The sequence below is a fragment of the Carcharodon carcharias genome, chromosome 2 (genome assembly GCF_017639515.1).
Source record: "Carcharodon carcharias isolate sCarCar2 chromosome 2, sCarCar2.pri, whole genome shotgun sequence".
Taxonomy (NCBI): domain Eukaryota; kingdom Metazoa; phylum Chordata; class Chondrichthyes; order Lamniformes; family Lamnidae; genus Carcharodon; species Carcharodon carcharias.
The window spans coordinates 93689153-93712133 of record NC_054468.1 but is presented as its reverse complement, the minus strand read 5'-3'; the positions used below and the strand labels follow the sequence as shown (position 1 = coordinate 93712133).

The 22981-nt window shown below is 42.8% G+C and overlaps 1 protein-coding gene across 4 annotated transcripts in view; it reads left to right on the top strand.

Moving 5' to 3' along the window:
• LOC121269754 (histone deacetylase complex subunit SAP130-like) overlaps nucleotides 1-18599 on the top strand; it is a 63466-nt gene extending 44867 nt beyond the window's left edge. For all 4 annotated transcript variants that reach the window (XM_041174644.1, XM_041174664.1, XM_041174654.1 and 1 more), the window contains exons 16-21: nucleotides 2246-2610; nucleotides 3808-4065; nucleotides 4996-5121; nucleotides 5934-6037; nucleotides 15574-15687; nucleotides 16949-18599. In XM_041174644.1, coding sequence (XP_041030578.1) covers nucleotides 2246-2610; nucleotides 3808-4065; nucleotides 4996-5121; nucleotides 5934-6037; nucleotides 15574-15687; nucleotides 16949-17107 — 1126 coding nt within the window. In that variant the 3' untranslated portion in view covers nucleotides 17108-18599. The remainder of the gene's footprint in view (nucleotides 1-2245; nucleotides 2611-3807; nucleotides 4066-4995; nucleotides 5122-5933; nucleotides 6038-15573; nucleotides 15688-16948) is intronic.
• Nucleotides 18600-22981: the final 4382 nt, after the last annotated feature.

Below are 22981 nucleotides of genomic sequence, written 5' to 3'. Positions count from 1 at the left end.
TTAACTGCGCTCTGAACAAGGGCAATTAGGGGTGATAATAAATGCTGGTCTAGCCAGCGACACCCACATCAATGAACAAGTTAAAAAAAAATACTCTGAGGGCTCAGTGTGTGTACCCAGTAAGCAGCTGAACCCTCCAGACCAAAAATGTGCTGTGCTGTGCTGTGTTGTGTTGTGTTGTGCTAGCTTTTGGCACATAATTTAGAGTTGACCTCAATCCCTGGATTCAGGAAGGAAAAATCAACCACTGGTTCTATTTCTGATTGCAATGTAGCGTCCTCTTCTGAAAGTGTGCACGTGCAGATCTTCTGATTTGTGATGCGACCATGGTTGTACAGTCCATTTGTGTTCCTGGTCAAGCCTTGGACCAGTTGGATGAGCCTACCAAGGGTGACTGTTATTGGTGTTGCTAAACTTCAGTGAAGGTACCGATGCCTTTTAGAGATCAGGTTAGAAACTGGTGAAAGGGAGAGGATATAGTGGACACTTGAGTGTAGATTTTCTGCTGGTAACCCCTGATTTTTGAGGCAATATTAAGGTGAAACCTGGGGCTGTGATCAGCTGGTAAGCAATTAAAGTATTTTAGCACAGTGAAAGAAGGCAATGGCAGGCATAATACAAACAGTCTGTTCCAGGAAAATATAGCTGGTTTGTCTTGCTTACTTACCAGACTGATAAGATTGCTAAATATTTGGCTGTATAGTGTTGTCATGTGTGAGTTGGCCACTTCTTTCTATTGCTTTCCTTCAAGCTTTGTGCTCTTCTATACTTCAACAGGTTAGAGCTCTATCATCCTGGAGACCTGCCAGACATTATTTAGCTGCACTGGAGGCTGTGCTCCCAGTCCATCATTGTCATTGCCTGCCCCTTTAAGTTGCTGCAACTCTTTAACCCTACAGCAACATACTAATGGGCAAGCTCCCAATCTTTGTTCACATCTGGAACTTACCTCAAATATTTAAGCTGCGTTAGCCACACTCTACCCTACTTTGGCAGGATTTTACCTGGACACACAATCTTGCTATATTCCCTTTTGTGTATGGTTTCATCAGCCTTCCTGATTAATAAAGATGATGGTGAACCAGAGCATACTGTAATTTTTTCAGCTCTTCATGGTAGATCAGAACCAATAATTTTCCCTCTCCAGGCAGTTGCTGGTCCTCATTCATTACTAGCCTGGGATTTCCTGTTGCCAGGTAGCAGATTAACCACTGTTGCTCACAAGGGTGAATACTAATTTTATTTTACAATGTCATTTTCTTAGAAACGTGTAGTTCCAAAATAATCTCCCAAGGTGAGGTTTCAAATTTTTTGTTTTTTTTGTGACCACTCCATATAAATAAAAACTAGGACTATTAAAGTTTGGGCTTTCTCCTCACATTTTCAAATTCTACCTTTGGGGGATAAGGTACCCTGGGATTATTAATTACCCCTTAACTATAGTGCACTGCACCAGCATCCAAGTAGGATGCCCACTGCATTCTCTTGCCTATTTTGGAAGGTTTTCAATCGTAGTTTAGATTGGTAATCAAATTAACCCATCAACCACTGAATAAGCCTCACTAGTTTGTGGAAGAATAACTAAGCAGAATACTCTTCTCAAGGGATATGTTGTTGCTCCCAGTCACTGTGGAGGTCAGTGAATGAAGTTACTAAATAAAGTGAGATAATGAATGTGGAGCTGATTTCAACCTATACAGTTCTGACTGACGGTGGAGAAGGCAGAATACTGTCCACAGATCTTTATGTAATGCATATAATAGGTCATCAATTCTCATTTTCGAACCTTCCTTAAATAGCGACATTGCGCACCTATTAGATTTTTAAAAAAATAACTAACTTGCATTTATTTAGCACCTTTCACAACCTGGTGGTACCCCAAAGCGCTTTACATTTTAGTTCGGTGATGTTGGTTGAAGAATAAATGTTGGCCAGGACATCGGGCAAAACTTCCCTGACTGTCTTTGAGATGGCGCCATGGGATCTTTTATGTCCATCTTAGGGACAGATGGGACCTAAGTTTATCCGAAGGACTACGATTCACTCCCTCATTACTGCGCTAGTGTGTCAGCCTAGATTTATGTGCTATGTCTTTGGAGCGTGTAACCTTCTGATTCAGTGCTAGCACTGAGCCATGTCTAACCCACTCTTTGTCGTTTTGGGCGACAGTTAGAGAATGGGTATTCCTTTTGAGCAGGCTAATGCGATGTTTTAATAAATGATTTAATTGCTTCTTACTTTTTAGTGCCAAATCAAAACCAGAGATCCACGTTTCCATGACCGCACCAGTGGCTGTTGCAATGGAAGCGGTCAGCAATCAGAACGTGGAGCAAATGCCTGGGCCTGGCCAGCCAAATTCTCAGCAGCCTCAGCCACCAATCCCAACCCTCATTGCAGCAGCAGCAGCCCCTCATCCTCAACCTACTGCCTTGTCCACTGTTACAGCGGCTGTGTCTGCCACTCCTCCAAGTTCAGTCTCCATGGCTACAGTGGTAGCTCCTCCATCGCAGCCAGTCGCCATTTCTGTTCCTGTCTCCATGAGCTCAGCATTACCAGAGGTTAAAATCAAGCAAGAGAGCGAACTAGTGGACACACTGCAACCTGTATCAGGTAGGTGACGTGTGTCCCCCTTTCATGAATAGTAGTTCACCTTCAGCCAAATACTTCTTTGTGAAAATGATGTGAACAGTTCACTGGTGCACTAAATTCTCCTTTTGTGTGGGTATTGGGGTACTAAATGCTTCTATTTCTCTGGAGTATAGGGGAGGGGAACAAATTAAGGTAGCTGAAGAGGTCTGTATTCTGTGGCCCGTTAGGAAGCATCCCAGAGCATTGTCTTTGTGGAGTGTGTGTCAAGATAGACTGTTTTTTGTGAAAGACTTAAGCTGTTCATTCTTGCCATTGATTTGTCTTTCAGACTTGCAGAAGGATTCTAGAACACACTTACTGATGCAATATTCAGCATCTATTGGGGAAAAATTGATGAATTAATCTGGAGTTTTTGAGAAAGAAAATGGTAGGGGAGAAAAGAATATTGTGGCACAGTTGAATTCCAATAGTAAATTTGCTGCTGGCTGTGCCATTGTGTAAAACTGTTGAGTAAACGGAAGGTGCCTCCCCACAGGAGGGAACAATCAGTCTGCCAGTCCCCCTGGGCCACATTGAAACATTTCATACTAGTTAATTAGAAGAACACCATAAGAAATAGGAGCAGGGGTAGGCCATACGGCCCATTGATCCTGCCCCGCCATTCAATATGATCATGGCTGATCTGGGCTAGAACTCCATTTTCCTGCCCATTTGTTGAATCCCTTGATTCCCTGAGAGACCAACAGTCTGTCTATCCCAGCCTTAAATGTATTCAACGATGGAGCATCCACAACCCTCTAGGGTAGGGAATTCCAAAGATTCACAATCCTTTTGTGAAGTAATTTCTCCTCATCTCAGTCCTAAATGATTGGCCCTTATCCTGTGAGCATGGCCTGTGTTTAGATGCCCCGACCAGCAGAAACAATCTCTCAGCATCCACCCTATCAAGCCCCTTCAGAATCTTGTATGTTTAAGTGAGATCGCTTCTCATTCTTTTAAACTCCTGGGAATATAGGAAGTTTTGGAGTAGGAATTAGCCGATCAATAAGGATTGATAAGGTTGGTTGGATCCTACATTTTCATGTATTTTTATCTGGTGTTGTGAATGTTCTTTTTGAAAACATTGATTAATTTTCACATTTTCTCTCTCTCCCTCTCTGCCTCGTCTCTGCTTCTCCCTCTGTCTATCCTCCCCACTATCCCCATTGCCAATCCCAGTTACTGTATCATCGTCACAGTCCATGTCAGTGACATCAACTGCTCTAACTCCAATGGTGAACAACCTCGGCCTTCCTGGTAACGAGCTGCCGCCTGGTGCTTCCCCCCGGAAGAAACCCCGCAAACAGCAGCACATCATCTCCACAGAAGAGACTGAAATGATGGAAACAAACAGCACGGATGAGGAAAAGAACAGCAGCAGCAAGCCGGTACTCCTTAAACCAGAAAAAAGGAAATCGCCTCCAAAAGAATACATAGGTAAAATGGTTTTGTGCCTGAAAGGGGAACTGGAATGGACTGGTGTTTGTGACCCTGAGGGGGAAGTGGTTCTGGTGTTTATGACTCTGAGGGGGAGCGGGTCAGGTGTTTGTGACCCTAAAGAGGAGCGGGTCTAGTGTTTGTGACCCTGAGGGGGAAGCGGGTCTGGTGTTTGTGACCCTGAGGGGGAAGCGGGTCTGGTGTTTGTGACCCTGAGGGGGGAGCAGGTCTGATGTTTATGACCATGAGGGGGTGTGGGACTGATGTTTGTGGCCCCAATTATGACATTTGTCCATGTAAATAACCTGATTTGTGCTCCCATATCCAAAACAATAGACAGATAAATGGTTTACTGAATAAGTTATTCAAATAACTCATTGCTTAAAATTACATGTAGCTTCAGAGAAATTTATTCTTAATCTGGAGTCCAAGACTTTTCTGTAGCATGTGAAAAGAGAAAATCAACTTTGGCTGTTTTCTAATTCCTGTGCGTTTGAGTACGGTATTAAACTCTTGAGGACTGTACTTTAGATGGTAAATATCAGGGTATGGTTAACTGCAGTCTGAACATTCAATATATCAAGGGTAATTTGAGACCATTCAGTAAAATGTGATGACCAATTGAGGCTCCATGATATGAGAAGCTTGTATCTGTGTGTGAAAGGACAGCTCCCACTTCTCATAGTCACTTAAACAGCCCAGAATTTTTGAGGTGCCTTCAATTCTAGTGAAGCTGAATATTTCTTTCTACACCAGTGTCAGTCTGACTTCACTTTTGTTCACACTATTGTTACTAAATTTTCATGTGTGGTGTGTGTGACCACCTGCTATTGGATGACATGGGGGTTAGGATCGCCTGTTTATCAGGAATGCTGTTTGTTGTCTATACTTTTGAAAGCCCCCCAGTCCAACTTAATACTTGTGTTGCAGATGAAGAGGGTGTGAGGTATGTTCCTGTCCGCCCTCGACCCCCAGTCACGTTACTTCGACATTACAGGAACCCCTGGAAAGCAGCTTACCATCATTTTCAAAGATATAGTGATGTGAAAGTCAAAGGTCAGTTTTTTTTTTCATTCTTGCTGAAGGGGCTGTCATAAATTGTGAATCTTTCTAAATCAAATGGCTTTCTGTTTGGAACCAGGTTCATCAAGCTTTAAACCCTGTAGTGTTCCATTAATTTACTTCAGAAACATCATTTACTCAATACATAATGTGTGCGCAGTTAATGGGTGTTTTGGTGATGGTGGTAGCTAAGGGAGAGCTTATTTGCCAGGGTAAGTACTGTCACAGGACATTCAAAATCCATCTGAACTACTGGAATAGATCAACTAGAGTTTGATTTAATATATACAAATAATAGCACTCCCAGCAATGCAGCACTCTTAGGATTGCATTTGAGTGTCATCTTAGGTTAGAAGTCCTGGCTTAAACTCTCAACCTTCTGCCTGAGAGCACCAGCTTAAGCAGCATGGCTAACCATTACTTAAGCGTAATGTGTTGTGTGTATTAGCTTTTGGGAAATGTAAGGTGCTACAGACAATGATGCACCTCCTTTCAATTTTACTTTGTTTACATGAGCAAAAGTGTAAAAATTAGGCTTGGAAGGTTAGTGAAAATTATTTTTGTTTAACATTTTGCACGATTGAGGGGTGGAGAGTGCCTTGGGTTAGATGTTGCCCTTTTGTGAGATTCGGCTATGAATCAGCCTTATATAATCAAAGGAAAATTTCTCTTCTACTGATTGTAAAAGACAAGAACCAAAATAAGTTCAGTAAGTCTCCCTTCCCTTTGTTTGACCTCGGTTTGCTCATTGCTACGTAGTAGTCCTGACTAATGTCTTTTCTAACCTGTCCTCTGTTTAATGGCAGAGGAGAAAAAGCCCACACTGCAGGAGATAGCCAATCAGAAAGGAATTGTCTGCAAGGCCCAAGGTTGGAAAGTGCACCTCTGTGCTGCACAACTCATGCAGCTGGTAAGTGAGGTTGGAACTGTGTGTTGGGTGTATGGGGAGGGATTATCTATATGACACTGGTGACTGCTGTTGGCCTGTTTTGTATTAAATCGTTGATTGACCATGATGATGTCAGTTCTTTGATCATAAAACTATGGGAGGCAATAAATGGCATAATTTTGATACAGAAATATCAGCAGCGGTGTTCATCCTCTGTGTCTTATGAAGCAGAGATTGGGACTGTGTGTGAACATGTTCTGCAAGGCAAGAGGTCATGCCTAGCCTTCAGAAAATGTTAAAATAGAGGTCTTAAACTTGCCACCTGTTGGCTGAAAATAGTTTATCTCAGGTGAACAATGTGTATATCCTATTTAACAGGGTCCTTCAAAACATATTGAGTAGAATGTATTGGAGTATGCAGTAATTTTTAAAATAACAGTCAAACTTCAAAGTGATTTTTGATGGCTTTACCACTGAAGTTTTAATAGACGTTATGTTTATGCAGCTGATATTTTTTTGGCTTGGCTTGTGAACAGCAGCAGCCTGACATCACTGTGACCAGAAGGGATGGTGCTGAGTCTTTGATTTCAAGTTGGAAATCTAGATTCCTAAGTATTGCAGCAGTACTTGATAAGGATCAGTTCTACATGGAGAAGTTATACTGAATTACTTCTGAAAATGCCTCTGCTGGGTATAAGGAGTGTGATTTAGGTATGTGGTTACTTCCCAGTTGAAGTATACCATCCTCTTGCATCACTGCATTATAACAAAAGACCCATTGTCGTGCAACGGAGCTGAATCTAAATTTGCCACTGATGCTCTGTAACTAGAATGGGTTTCATATTCGGTTGTCAGCAGTGACCTCCACTAAAAGCTGTTAACCGATCATTAGCTGTAATGGTGCAGGATGCATTGTCCATCATTATTCATTGTCCAGGCTAACGTCTGCTAGTGATCAGTGGCTGCAAAAGCCAGTTTATATTTGGAGACAAGACAAGGTACTTGACTGATGGTTGCGAGTGATCACTTATAATTATGATCCCAAGCTAACTTATTGAAAGGTGAGCTAACAGGTTAAGTATGTTTTATAGAAGGATTCATTCTGAAACTGCTACTGGGATCTGACTACTTGTTTCTAACTGGTACATGCCATTGGCATTTTTGATCAACAGTTTTAACCTTTAGATATTTGACTAATTGCAATTCAAAACATCAGCACAACGGCATTTTTTTAGATAGGAATTTTCTTGGCTGTGAAAGCTGGATCTTGCCCCAGGTTCCTCGATTGCTGCTATTGATAGTAAATCTGCTTCTAGCATTCCAGTGGTTCTTAAGTGGAGACTGCTAAATACAAGCACACTGCGATGAACGCTGTTACCTTGTGTAGGAAAAGGCCATCAGTATCAAAAAAAAGGATGAGCATCTACTCTGCATAAAGTATTTTTGGCAGTTTTGATGATTCTGCATCTTACAAATATTGTGACAGTGAAACTCCTTGTGCCCATGAAGCTGCTGTTAATTCATCAAACCTGTGGGCTGAACGTGTGCTGAAAACTTCTTAAGTGGGGCTGTCCTATGTAATCCTCTATGGCCAACATGCACTTGTGCTGTCAGCACTCTCTCAAGGATGTGCTAGAGTTGATAACAAGCCATCAATCCCTTTCCGGTTGCCTTGTTGCAGCTTTAATTGCCTCTTCTCTGACCCCTGGTGCTTTTACAGTTACTTTAGTCTTCGGGCTGCCATCCTCTGTTATTCCTTTGAGCCATGTCTTCAGGTCAAGATAGTGTAACTCTCAACCAGCTGCTATTTTCATCTGAGACCAGTGCTTTTTTGCCTTTGCTCAGTCTTAGCTTTGACTTTCCCCAGCTTTTGCACCTCTCCAGGGTTTAACCATTTCTCTCTGAGAAAGAATCTGAGTCACATCATGCAACTGCTTCAGCCCTCAGAACCCTATTCCCTTTCCACAGTTGCTTCAGCCTTCACACGGGTCTCTAAATACAGTCCAAAACCCATAATTGAACAAATGCACACCTGCAGCATGTTAAACAATGCAGTTGAATTTCTCCATCAATAACAAATTAGTTCACTGCATTGCAGAGCAGCTTAAAATGCGTACAAAAGCTAAATACTGGAGATCTGATTAAAAACAGAAAATGCTGGAAATACTCAGCAGGTTTGGCAGCATCTGTGGAGAGAGAAACCGAGTTAATGTTTCAGTTCTGATGAAAGGCCACAGTAAAGGCCACACAAAGACCTGAGTATTTCCGGCATTTTTGTTTTTATTTTAGCTTAAAATGTTTGTCTACCGAAATGTATAATGTTCATATTTACCAGGCAGTAAAAGAAAGTGCTGTCACCTGACACAATGCATATTAAACTTGAGGATGACAATGTTCTAACTAATCCTAAACTCATATTAAATCACAGAAGTTTACATCATAGAATGAGGCTTTTTGGCCCAATGTGTTCTTTACTTCGAGATATCCCACTCCACAAGTCCCTGTCATTTAACCAGTTGGCAGCTGAGTCATAAACAACCAATTCTTGTCTTTGAATTGGCTGGTCTGAGCTTAGGAAGCAGCACTCACCTCCTGCATCTTAAAGTTCAAGAGGGAGAGATCGGCCAGGGTTCTACTGATGGTGTCCAGCTAACCTCCCTGAAAGTTTGTGGAAACTGGGTGAGAACAAAGTCAACTGTGACTGTTATGCTTCTCCAGTTGGAGACCCTATTTGGCTTGTGCCTTGCCCACCTGGCTCTAGGCTTCACCATATTGCCTGCTCAGATCACCATGGCCCTTATCAGTAAATCAAAATTTGATATCTCCCCCTACTCCCAATGTACCCTCGAGCGCCTCCCCTTGTTCTGTCCCACCTTTTAAAATCCTCATCCCGTATTATCCCCTCCATCCCCTAAAGTCCCACTTTACTTTTTCAGCAATGAACTATCTGTGAACTAAGTTGCTATCAAAACCATGATGTCAGTACAAGCGTCCATATTAAGATTGTGGTTGGAAAAGGCCTTGTTCGCAAGCGAACTGGCATTCTATTGGAAATCCAGACGGCTGTGATCTGCTGACAGAGTCCAAGAGGGCTAGTGGCAGCTGCAATGAACAAGATGAGGAGGTAGTTGGTGAGGGTGTAAAACGACGGGAACATTTGGGAGAGGAGGGGGAACAATTAGGGTTGCTGCTCATAAGCAGGCAGTAATGGTTGCCTTGGTGAGCCCTTTGGAGAATGCCTAAGAAAGAGACAGAGTAGCTGCGAGCTTATTCAAGGACTATTCATGCTTGGAAGAGTGACAGGAGAGCAGGAAGGCAAAGGAGCAGTGATTTACACGGCAAGGGGGAAGGTGTGGTGGAAACATTCCTGAAAGGAGTAACTGAATGTCAGGAAGGGAGATGTCAGAAAGAGGTCAGTAAGCAGACAAAAGTAGAAATAAAGCGAGTTTTACTAAATAGTCTTGGGTCTGAGCAGCAGTCAAAATGGACACAGAGACGTTAGTTACAGAGACATTGCAAAGGTATGTAAAGGAAGAAAGTGTCTAAAACTGAAGTTGTGTGGTGAGATGAAGTTGATTTGCAGATGGGATAGCATTAGCTTGGAACATTGGTTAGTGAATATCTAAGTTCAAACACTGGTGTGGAAGGAGAGTGAACCAGTTTTGGGGTAAGTAGTGTGGGTGGTGAGTGGGGGACACAGTGTATCAGTAGTGAACCACTCTTCCTTTGATGTCCTGACTACAGTAAAACCTTTATTCTCTCCAATCCCAACTGTTCCCTTTTTTTGTCTCCCATCTTCACTCTGAGGGGAGTAGACTTGACCATATCGGAAGTAAAACTGATTTAACCATCTGTCAAATCAAATGCTTTTTAGGTGTCTCTCCTCTACCAAAACTGTCAACTAGGCTCATCCTGGAGAGCAAAGATAACTCTAACTTTTTTTCTCTGTTTCCTTAAACTGCTTCTCCGTATACCTTCCACTTTCGCCTTCAATAGAGTACAAGAGAAAGCTAGCCAGAAATATAAGAACAGATAGTAAGAGTTTCTATAAATATTTTAAAAAGAAACGCGTTAACGAAGTGAGTGTTGTTCCTATAGAAAGTGAGTCTGGATAATTGATGATGGAAAACAAGAAAATGGCAGATGAATTGAACAGGTATTTTGCATCAGTCTTCACTACAGATGATGCAGGTAACATCCCAGAAGCAGTTATAAATCAGGAAATGGAAGGCAGGGAGGAACTCAGGAAAATTACAATCACCAGAGAATTGGTACTAAGTAAATTGTTGGAGCTGCCGGTTGACAAGTGCCCAGGTCCTGATGGACTTCATTCTAGGGTCTTAAAAGAAGTGGCTAGTGAGATAGTGATGTATTGGTTTTAATTTTCCAGGATTCCCTAGATTTGGGGTTGGTCCCATTAGATTGGCAGATAGCAAATGTAACTCCATTATCAAAGAGGGAGGGAGACAGAAAGCAGGAAACTACAAGCCTGATAGTTTAACACCTGTCATAGGGAAGATGTTAGAAGCTATTATTAAAGAAGCTATTGCAGGGCACTTGGATAAATTCAAGGTAATCAGGCAAAGTCAATATGATTTTATGAAAGGGAAATCATGTTTAACCAACTTATTGGAGTTCTTTGAGGAAGTAACATGTGCTGTGGATAAGGGGAAACTGGTAGATGTACTCTACTTAGATTTCCAGAAGGCATTTTATAAAGTGCCACACAAAAGTTATTGTGGAAAATAAAAGCTCATGGTATAGGGGGTAACACATTAGCATGGATAGAAGTTTGGCAAGCTAACAGGAAGCAGAGAGTAGGCATAAATGGGTCTTTTTCAGTTTGGCAAGATGTAACAAGTGGCGTGCCACAGGGATCAGTACTGGGACCTCAACTGTTTACAATTTATATAATTGATTTGGATGAAGGGATGGTTGCCAAATTTGCTGAAAGTAATTTGTGAAGAGGACATAAGGAGGCTACAAAAAGATATAGATAGGTTAAGTGAGTGGGCAAAGATCTGGCAAATGGAATATAATGTGGGAAAATGTGAAATTGTCCATTTTGGCAGGAAGAATAAAAGAGAGGCGTATTATCTAAATGGTGAGAGATTGCAGATTTCTGAGATGTAGAGGGATCTGGGTGCCTTAGTGCATGAATCACAAAAAGCTAGTATATAGGTACAGCAAGTAATTAGGAAAGCTAAGTGAATGTTATCATTTATTGCGAGGGGAATTGAATACAAAAGGTTATGCTCCAGTTATAAGGAGCACTCGTGAGACCACATCTGGAGTACTCTGTATACTATTGATCACCCTATTTAAGGAAGGATGTAAATATGTTGGAAGCAGTTCAGAGAAGGTTTACCAGACTAATATCTGGAATGGACGGGTTGTCTTATGAGGAAAGGATGGACAGGCTAGGCTTGTATCCGCTGGAGGCGACTTGATTGAAATCTTTAAGATCCTGAGGGGTCTTGACAGGGTAGATGTAGAGAGGATGCTTCTGTGGGAGATCTGGAACTAAGGGTCATGCTTTAAAAATAAAGGGCTGTACAGGGATGAGGCGAATTTTTTTCTGTGGTTCGTGAGTCTTTAAAACTCTCTTTCTGAAAACATGGTGGAAGCAGAGGCTTTGAATATTTTTAAGGCAGATGTGGATAGATTCTTGCTAAGTAAAGGGGTGATAGGTTATAAGGGGTAGGCAGGATGCAGATTTGCGGTTACTATCAGATCAGCTGTGATCTTATTAAATGGCGCAGTAGGCTTGAGGGGCTGAATGGCCTATTCCTCATTTCTATGTTCATATGTAGTTAGTGTGAAGAACTCATGGACAACTTATTAACATTGAGACCATCCATTCATCTGCCTTTGCTGAATCTCCCCTTTGCTTGCTGACTCAAACACCCAGATTCTCCTTCCCCTAGCTCTGAACATCAGTCTTTCTATTTTTTTCCTGTCTTGCTTCATGTCCATGTCCACGTTCACCTCCTCCCTCCCAGTTTTCCTTCCTGTACTCCATACTGGCATTAGTACTGTCCCATTCCTTTTCAAAACTTTCATCATTACCTTCCTCATCAAAAGTCCCACCCTCAATCCCTCTGTCTTTGCAAACTAATACCACATCTCCAATCTTTTTTTATTTATTCAAGGGATATGGGCTTTGCTAGCTAGGCCAGCATTTATTGTCCATCCCTAATTGTCCTTAAGGTGGTGGTGAGCTGCTGCCTTGAGCCGCTGCAATCCTTGTGGTGTAGGTACACCCACAGTGCTGTTAGGGAGGGAGTTCCGGGATTTTGACCCAGCGACAGTGAAGGAATGGTGATATATTTCCACATTAGGATGGTGAGTGGCTTCGAGGGAAACTTCCATGGGGTGGTGTTCCCATGTATCTGCTGCCCTTGTCCTTCTAGATGGTAGTGGTCGTGGTCGTGGGTCTGGAAGTTGCTGTCTAAGGAGCCTTGGTGAGTTTCTGCAGTGTATCTTGTAAATGGTACACACTACTGCTACAATCTGTCGGTGGTGGAGGGAGTGAATGTGGATGGGATGCCAATCAAGCGGGCTGCTTTCTCCTGGATGGTGTCAAGCTTCTTGAGTGGTGTTGGAGCTGCACTCATCCAGGCAAGGGAGAAGTATTCCATTACACTTCTGACTTGTGCCTTGTAGGTTGTGGACGGGCTTTGGAGAGTCAGGAGGTGAGTTACTCTCCACAGGATTTCTAGCCTCTGATCTGCTCTTGTTCTGTGTCTGGTCAATGGTAACCCTCAGGATGTTGTTAGTGAGGGATTCTGTGATGGTAATTCCAATGAATGTCATGGGGCGATGCATAGATTTTCTCTTGTAGGAGATGGTCATTGCCTGGCACTTATGTGGCACGAATGTTACTTGCCACTTGTCAGCCCATGCCTAAATGTTGTCCAGCTCTTGCTGCTTTTGGAGGTGGACTGCTTCAATATATGAGGAGCTGCAAATGGTGTTGAACGTTGTGCAATCATCAGTGAACATCCCCACTTCTGACGGAAGGAAGGTCATTGACAAAACAACTGAAGATGGATGGGCCTAGGATACTATCCTGAGGAACTCCTGGAGCTGAGATGACTGACCTCCAACAACCCAGCCATCTGCCTTTGTGCTAGGTATGACTCCAACAAGTGGAGAGTATTCCCCCTGATTCCCATTGGCTCCGGTTTTGCTTGGGCCCCTTGTTGCCACACTCAATCAAATATGGCCTTGATGTCAAGGGCAGTCACACTCACCTCACCTCTGGAGTTCAGAACCAAGGCTGTAATGAGGTCAGAAGCTGAGTGGCCCTGGCGGAACCCAAACTGTGTCAGTCAGGAAGTTATTGCTAAGCAAGTGCTGCTTGATAGCACTGTTGATGACCCCTTCCATCACTTTACTGATGATTGGGAGTAGTCTGACGGGGCAGTAACTGGCCGGGTTGGATTTTGCTACTTTTTGTGTACAGGATGTACCTGGGCAATTTTCCACATAGCCAGGTGGATGCCAGTGGTGTTGCTGTCCTGGAACAGCTTGGATAGGGGCATGTCAAATTCTGGAGCACAAGTCTTCCGTACTATTACCGAAATATTGTCCTCTGCTCCGCAAAGTCCCCGAATATGTTGTCACAAATTCGTGCCTGTATTTTTCCACAACTTTGTCTGAATCTTCCCATCAGTTTTCCACCCCTTCAACATACTGAGACTTAAAGGCATTAAAAAGGGTACAGTGAAGGTTTACTAGAATGTTACCAGGGATGAGGGACCTCAGTTATGAGGAGAGGTTGGAAAGTTAGGACTTTTCCTCCTGGAAACAGAGAAGGTTGAGAGGCGACTCAGAGATTTTCATAATGAGATTAGAGTTTTGATAGATTAGATGGAGAAAAACTATTCCCTTTGTCGTTTGGGTTAATTACCAGAGATCAGAGATTTGGCAAAAGATCTAGAGGGGAGATCAGAAATTATTTTCACTGAATTGTCAGGATCTACCTGGAAAGGTGGCGGAGGCAGATTGCATAAATAAATTTAAAACTAAGTTGCACAGAAACAGAGGGACAAGCAATGAAGAAATTTAAACAAGAGGATGAGAATTTCAAACTGGAGATAGTGAAGAACTTGTATGGTTACGGAAGTGAAAAAGGGCCGAATCACAACTGCTCTTTCAAAAAGCCCAATGTGCTGAATGGCCTTGCATGCTGCAGCTTCTAGGATTCTAATTAAAGTCACATATTAATCCTCCGTGACTGTAATTCCCTCTTCACTCTGCAACCTTTGACATGGTTGACCATATACCATCCTCCTCCAAAACCTTGACCAATTGAGTTGCATTGTCATCACTTAGCTCCAATCTTATCTATCCAGAGTGTGGGCATCTCCAGCAGTGGGTTCTCTTTCTGCCCTGTTATCTGTAGATCTATACATTATCAATTTCCTCTTTGCTATCTACATCTTGTCCCTGTTGATGTCACTTATAAACATGGAGTCACATTCTGCTTATATGCTAATGACACCCAACTCTTCAGTTTTGTCACACTGCCAGTCCAGCATCTAGTCTGATTGAGCCATAGTTTCCTTCAGTTGGGAAGACTGAAGTCATTGTCTCCCCCGCCGGCTTCCATAAGTTCTGTACCATTTCTATCCCCCTTCCCAACCACTGTCTCTGGTTGAAGGATGGCCTATTAAATCACAAGCTAAGCTTCTAATCCCACTTTCATGCCATCATGAATACTTCCTACATTGTAATATCGTTCACCTCGGCCTCAGTCCATCTGTTGCTGAATCCCTCATCCTTGCCATTGTCAGCTCTAGATTCGACTATCCCATTACTCCTCTGGTCGCCAGCCTAATAATTCACCCCCTCACTGTGCTGCTTGTATCCTATCCCACAACACACTGTTCATCCACACCCCATTGTTGCTGCTCCATTTTGGCTCACAATGCCCCCAAGATCTCTAATTTGAAATTCTTGTGTTCAAATTTCTTCATGATTTGTCCCTTAATCTTTCTGTAATCTCCTCCCAGTGCTGTAACACATGCCTGCACTCCCCCAAAATCTATGTTCCTGACTCTTCCCTCATCAGTATCCTTCCTCACCTCAGGCGACCATTGACAGCTGTGCTTTTAACTGTCTAGTCTCCACACTCTGGAATTTCTTCCTCTGAACATCTATCACCTCCTCCCTGCAAACTCTTTGATTATTCATTTGATCCCTTAAATGGCCACAGCAAAGGAAAACATTTTTTCTAATTGTGCCTCTGATGGCCTTTGGGATGTTTCTTCCACACTAGGGGTGGTATATAACTGCCAGTTGTTGATGCTGTTTCAAAATGCATATATGAAGATTGGACTCTTAGTCAAAACACTAGAGGTCACCTAGAATTTATAATGCTTTGAGGAGAGCAGGAAGTTGAAGTGGAAAAAAAATCCCTTTTGTCATTTACCAGTTTTGAATATCTTATCCTAGGATTTACTCAATCTAATTACTTGGCAAAAATGTTAGAATTTGAACCTCCTTTTTACATCTTGTCTGTTCCTTCCCCTATATTCTGAATGGCACAGACTAGTTTGGAACATGATGTTTACAGTCGATTGGCTTCGTTGCAAGAGGGTCTGATTCCAAAGAAGAAAGCGGCTGCAGATGATGACATGCATCGAATCAACGAGCTGATTCAGGTATGTAGCTGATCAGTTGGAGGGCTTGTCCACTGGCCTGTGGACTTGTCAAAAGTGGCACCTGCAATCTGGGTTGTTGTCATGAGCAGGCTAATTATGCACAAGATTGAGTAAATTCCAGTTGCTCTTCAGTAAACTGGCATGTGTGTCGAAGCAGCTAAAATAGTATACATTGGTGTGGGATGAGGAGGGTTTAAACAAATGATTGGTCCTGATAGTTGAGTGGGGCAAATGCACTGTACTGGGACTGACTGATAGACCACAAAGACTACTGATCTGTGTTGAATTAGGTGAAGGAAGGAAATCAGCAAACTGTAAGTTTGAGAACTGTTGGAAATGAGCGAGGACAGAATAAGAGGGCAACCATTTGGATGGGATTCCAAAACATCATAACTGTCTATAGCTGTACCCCAGCATGATTTATGAACTTCAGAATAAGTAGAATGAGGGAAGAAAATGAGAGGAGTGCAGAAACTGTCAGGGAAATGTCAGTTCAGTTTTTTAATAACACTGGAAACAAATGGCTGGTGTCAATAAAAATGACCAAAAAAATTGTTGTAAAAATCCAACTGGTTCACTAATGCCCTTTAGGGAAGGAAATCTATCGTCCTTACCTGGTCTGGTCAGTCTTACAGCAATGTGGTTGGTTGACTCTTGCCTGCCCTCTGGGATGGCCTAGCCTGCCACTTGATTGTATTAAGCTGCTACTCAAGGAGACCCAGCACCAGCTTCAAAGGGGCAGCTACAGACGAGGAATAAATGCTAACCGTGTCAATGATACCCACATCCAGAGAATGGAGAAAAATGTGTAAAGTCTACATGTAGCTGGATATAGGATGGCCCAGAGTAAGAACAGTGTATTCGGTGGATGGTTGCAATACAATGTTATTTCCAATTGGTTCAATGACTTGTAAACTCATAAATGTGATGGTAATATTAAAGCCTTGCATTCTGAACTGGATATACTGTGAGGTTCCGAATTGGGCAGCATGAAATGTATCAAATATTAATCTTTTTTTAAATAAGTCAAAATTGAAAGTGCACATTTATCTAGGCTTTGGCAACTACTTTCTTAACCTATACCATTAGCACAAGGTTTTCAGTGATATTTTTGACCGCTTCTTCCCATGAACGTTGCTTATGCTGTTAGATTTCTTGAAAAGTATCAAGTTCTATCTTTGAAGTTACTCTGGAGCTTCTTGTAGTAATACCATTTATTCCTCACCTTCTGTAACATTGCTCTGCACTATTGTATTCACAGGGGAACATGCAACGCTGCAAACTGGTTATTGACCAGATCACTGAGGCCAAAGACACAATGATGAAGGTTCTGGATCATAAAGATAGAGTTCTAAAGCTCCTCAACAAAAATGGCACAGTCAAAAAGGTGTCCAAATTAAAGAGGAAAGAGAAGTCCTAAAACCTCATATCCTCATATTGGATAGTAACTGTGTTTTAAAGCCACTGTATAGATGTTTAGTTTGGTATCTGAATAAAGCAGAGGTTTGCAGATGATGGATGGGTTCCACCGAACACAAACACTGCTGCGGTGTGTCTGGGGATTGCAGCAAAACAAGCACTCATCTTCTCAATAGCGCTTCCATTGTTAATCAGACAGCGTATAGTTGATTTGTAAATTTTGCCCCCCACCTCCTTTTAAAATTGCGAGAACCTATAAAAAGGTTTTGATTTTCATCCAACCCAATTTAGATGATTTTATGGTTACACAGGTTGTCCTCTGAGCTGAAACACCAGGGCTTCCTCCTCCTACATTTTTGATGGGTGATAACTATTCTGAAACAACAGATTCACATTGGCCAGCAGTTTTTCTGTTAATTTTGTATCTTTGAGCAGTGCATTTTATACTTATCCATTTATTTTAATAAATGACAGCTCATCACTTCTGTTGATTTACAGGGCAGAGAGCATGCATATTCTCTAGATGCTCATCGTGATTAACAGCCCCAGTCAGCTGCTGGAATTAGTGGGATGGCTATAGATTAGGTGGGAATAATGGTTCCAGTTCAATGCCCGCAGCTCGTGACCATGCAGTGCAAAGTAGGTGTAAGAGGAAGAGGTCCCCAATCAGAGTTTGTTTGTCCTCTACAGCATGTGTTCTCTTCTACAGGTAGATGAGGTAGGTCTTATTTGATGGATTTAATGGCCATCCTTGGTGCTTGCAGGACATGACTCATGGTCCTAAAAGTCTGTCCCAGTTAGTGGTCTGCAATGACAACTGGGAGTGACTCGAACTACTTGAATATTTTCTCAATGAGAAAAAGAAAATCCCTATAATTTTCATTTTTTAATTTAGAGGGAAAAAATGGAGGTGTTTGCAAATCAAGCCCATCTGCTGGTGGGCTCTGTGTATCTTGAGTTTGATGTGGCTCTCAAAAGGATGTGGAACAGAATTTTAAATCTGTTACAAAGAATAGCTTTATGCTTTCGGTTCACAGTGTGCAGAGGAAGTCTGTTCTCTGCATCCTTTGCTCCCCCACTGGGGTGAGTAGAACTGAGTGGTGAATCGTTACAGTGCAGTTCTTGTTTTTCTCATACCAGGTTGCTATGTTGGTGAAGTACAGAATCTAACCATGTGATGGTCCTTCTATCTGAACTTTTAAAAAGTGAAATAACTAGGTTTTTTTAAAAACAAAAAATGAAAGCCTCCACGTTTCTTGGTAGACTTGGCAGCATTTCTTCCCCCCTCCCACACACCGGTCACCTCTTAACCTACATATAATATGTTTGGTGTTTGGACCTGTAGTATTTGTAACTGAGATGGTTCAGTATGTAAAGCCTGGGCTGCTCCTGTTGTGTGGTGATCTTGTGTGAAATGTTTGTAGTTTGTGTTGCAGTTTCTTGTACATATACACTTGGAGATCATTAATAAACAGTACAAGCTTTTATACCAATCACGCAAATCTGTCTGGAAAATGACATGCTCTATATGAATGATATTGTTTCTACCACATCTTTGTGTGTGTTGTATTTTTCATAGACGATACCATGTCAAAATGGTGATTAGGTCATCTGTTATGGCTGTTAGCTCCCAACCTTCCATAGCTTACTGAATTGGCCAGTTTTTGAATTCCAGGGGACCTTTCACTCAGTAGCTATCTCAATAAATTTGGGCTAAAGGATGAAAAGCCAATTGAGACACTTGACCATTTTGCTGCTCCTGAAGAGGCTGTAAAATGGCCAGATTAGGCCGTTCTGACCTTGATTCTGTTTGTTTTCCCTCCAGTTTTCCAAGGGTTTCCATTTTGATTGCTTGGGACTGTGATATGGAGTGCTTGAGGCATCATTCTGCTCTTGCTCGTTGAAAAGGTTTGATCACTTGGACTGTACGTCAGCATGCCTCTGATAGACATAATTGCCACTGCATGGTAGAATCTTTGGGTTATGAGTACTGTGCCTAAGGCCTCAAATGACAAGATTGTTAGGCTGACCAGCTTCATATTTTAAGCTAAATCAAAAATCTCTTTAATGTCCAGTTCCATTTCTGTCCTTCGCAACTTTTCCCAATTACCTCCCTCCATCCCAAACTATCTGTTTAGCAAGTGTTAATTAATTTTGTGTTGCAACTTTTCCAATCTCCCTCTCTCCTTAAACCTGTTTTAATGTCATTTTAACTTCTCTTTTTAGCAATAAAGGTTTAAGCTGTGATAGTAATATACTTCCATTTTTTCCAACATTTAAAACGGGTCCATTTCACTTTTTGATACTTTCTTTACTGGTTTGATTTCCTAATGGGCTACATTGCCAATAAGCAGAGATTTCTGTGTTACTGGGAAATGACCCCTGACTCCACCTATATTTCCATCCCTAGGGATGTTTGCATATGGGGAAGTAAGGTCTTTGGCTTTTGCCAGCGATTTGTGCCAGACTGGAGCTGGAAATATCCTGCGGAAGGCCCTAAATTTAGTAAGGGTGAAATGGAGGAGATGGGGATGGTGGTCTGTCCCAGTTAGAGAAAGGAGGAAACACCAATCTTGGGCGCTAGATGGGGAGTGGAATTCTTAATGTTGTGGATAATTGCCCTCAGAGTGCTAGCAAAGGCCCCTTGACCTTTGAACACTGGATACCAGAGTCCAGCATTCAATCAAAACAGAGGCTGAGTATGCCTTTATCTAAAATCCTCAATGATGGGGGAGCCCAGCATGTCAATGCAAAAGATAAGGCTGAAGCATTTGCAACCATCTTCAGCCTGAAATGCTGATCCTCCAGAGGCCAGTCTTTGACCAATTCAATTCACTCCATGTGATATCAAAAAACGGCTGAAGGCACTGGATACTGCAACCTGACAACCTTCCGGCAATAATACTGAAGACTTGTGTCCAGAACTAGCTGCGCCCCAAGCCAAACTTCTGGTACAGCTATAACACTGGCATCTACCCGGCAATGTGGAAAATTGCCCATGTATGTCTTGTCCACAAAAAGCAGGACAAATCCAGCCAAGTCAATTACTGCCCCATCAATGTACTCTCGATTATCAGCAAAGTGATGGAAGGTGTTGTCGACAGTGCCATTAAGCAGCATTTTTAAAAAATGTTTTATTATTCACGGGATGTGGGCTTTGCTGGCTGGGCCAGCATTTATTGCCCATTCCTAGTTGCCCTTGAGAAGAAGTGAGCTGCCTTCTTGAACCGCTGCAGACCATGTGTTGTGGGTACACCCACGGTGATGTTGGGAAGTTCCAGGATTTTGACCCAGCAACAGTGAAGGAACAGCGATATATTTCCAAGTCAGGATGGTGAGTGACTTGGAGGGGAACTTCTAGGTGGTGGTTTTCTCATCTATCTGCTACCCTTGTCCTTCTAGATGGTAAAGGTTGTGGGTTTGGAAGGTGCTGTTTAAGGAGCCTTGGTGAATTCCTGCAATGCAACTTGTAGATGGTACACACTGCTGCTACTGTATTGGTGGTGGAGGGAATGAATGTTTGTGGATGTGGTGATAATCAAGCGGGCTGCTTTGTCCAGCTTCTTGAGTGTTGTGGGAGCTGCACTCATCCAGGTAAGTGGGGAGTATTCCATCATACTCCTGACTTGTGCCTTGTAGATGGTGGCAATAACCTGCTCACTAATGCTCAGTTTGGGTTCTGCCAGGGCCACTCAGCTCCTGACCTCATTACAGCCTTGGTCCAAACATAGACATGAAGATGTGAGGGGAGGGTAACTGCTCTTGACGTCAAGGCTGCATTTGACTTGAGTGTGACATCAAGGCTGCATTTGACCTGAGTGTGGCATCAAGGAGCCCTAGCAAAACTGGAATCAACGGGCATCAGGGGGAAAACTCTCCACTGGTTGGAGTCATACCTAGCACAAAGGAAAATGGTGTGGTTGTTGGAGGTCAATCATCTCAGCCCTGGATATCATTGCAGGTTAGTGTCTTAGGCACAACTACCTTCCCTCCATCATAAGGTCAGAAGTAGGGATGTTCAGTTCAACACCATTTGCAACAACTCAGATGCTGAAGCAGTCTGTATCCATGTGCAGCAAGACCTGGACAATATTCAGGCTTGGGCTGATAAGTGGCAACTAACATTTATGCCACATAAGTGCCAGGCGACCAATTCCAACAGGAGAAAATCTAACCATCTCTCCTTGACATTCAATGGGATTACCATCACTGAATCCCTGACTATCAATATCCTGGGGTTTACCATTGACCAGAAACCGAGGGGTAGTCGGGTTGGGGGATAGCCGGGTGGTCGGTGGGGGGTATATTCGGATGTTCAGGGAGTGGCGATGATTGATAGGGTGGGAGGGCGTGGAGTCAGTTGTAGAGTTACACAAGCATTAGACTAGGTTTTATTCTGCATACATTTCCTGGGTAACTATCAAGGTAAGTCCCGTGGAACTATCCAAAATCTCTGACTCTAACTCAAGAGTCAGAGAGATTCGGGCAGGGTACAGGGGAGCAAGAGAATTGCCAGTCAGTAGTTGAAACTTCCCAGGCAGGTCAGCACATCAGGACTTCCACAGGGTCCCGTTGTGCATCTTCAGCCGGTACATCTGGTCTCCGACTATCCAGAGACCGGAAGTCTTGGTCCCACGTGTCCAATTTCCCTGTCCCCACAGCCCAGGTATAGTTCAACCAACATGTCCATTGTCATGGTGCTCCACCTTCCCAGCCAATCAGGTGGTGAACAGTCTAAAAACAAAAAAACTGCGGATGCTGGAAATCCAAAACAAAAACAGAATTACCTGGAAAAACTCAGCAGGTCTGGCAGCATCGGCGGAGAAGAAAAGAGTTGACGTTTCGAGTCCTCATGACCCTTTGACAGAACTATTCTGTCGAAGAGTCATGAGGACTCGAAACGTCAACTCTTTTCTTCTCCGCCGATGCTGCCAGACCTGCTGAGTTTTTCCAGGTAATTCTGTTTTTGTTTTGGTGAACAGTCTTTTCATTTTAGTCTCCTCTTTTAGTGTAATCACAGAATCATGCAGTGCAGAAGAGGCCCTTCGGCCCATCGAGTCTGCACCAACATGTGAGAAACACCTGAGCTACCTACCTAATCCCATTTACCAGCACTTGGCCATAGCCTTGAATCTTATGATGTGCCAAGTGCTCATCCAGGTACTTTTTAAAGGATGTTAGGCAACCTGCCTCCACCACCCTTCCAGGCAGCGCATTCCAGACCGTCACACCCTCTGGGTAAAAAGGTTTTTCCTCACCTCCCCCCTAAACCTCCTGCCCCTCACCTTGAACTTATGTCCCCTTGTGACTGATTCTTCAACTAAGGGAACAGCTGCTCCCTATCCACCCTGTCCATGCCCCTCATAATCTTGTACACCTTGATCAGGTCGCCCCTCAGTCTTCTCTGCTCCAACGAAAACAACCCAAGTCTATCCAATCTCTCTGTCCCTGCAGCCCAGGTATAATGTGGCAGAAATAATAAGAAAGTCACTTATTACTTGAAAGGTGTGACTCTGGGTGAAGTAGAGGAATAAAGGAATCTCTGGAGTACAAATACATCATCACGAAAAGTTGTGCCATAGGTTAGCAAGACCATAAAAAAGCAAATCAAACATTGGGCTTTATTTCTAAAGGGAAAGATTTGAAAAGTAGGGAAATCATGTTAAATCTGTTTTGAACATTGATTAGACCAAATATAAAGTACTGCGTGCAGTTCTGGTCGTCATATCGAGGAATTGGAGAAGGTGCAGAGAATACTTACAAGGACAATACCAGAAATGTGTGGGTATACATTATCAGGAAAGGATTGACAGACTGAATCTTTTTTTTCTTGGAAAAAAGGCTGAGGGGTGACCTGATAGAGGTCTTTAAAATT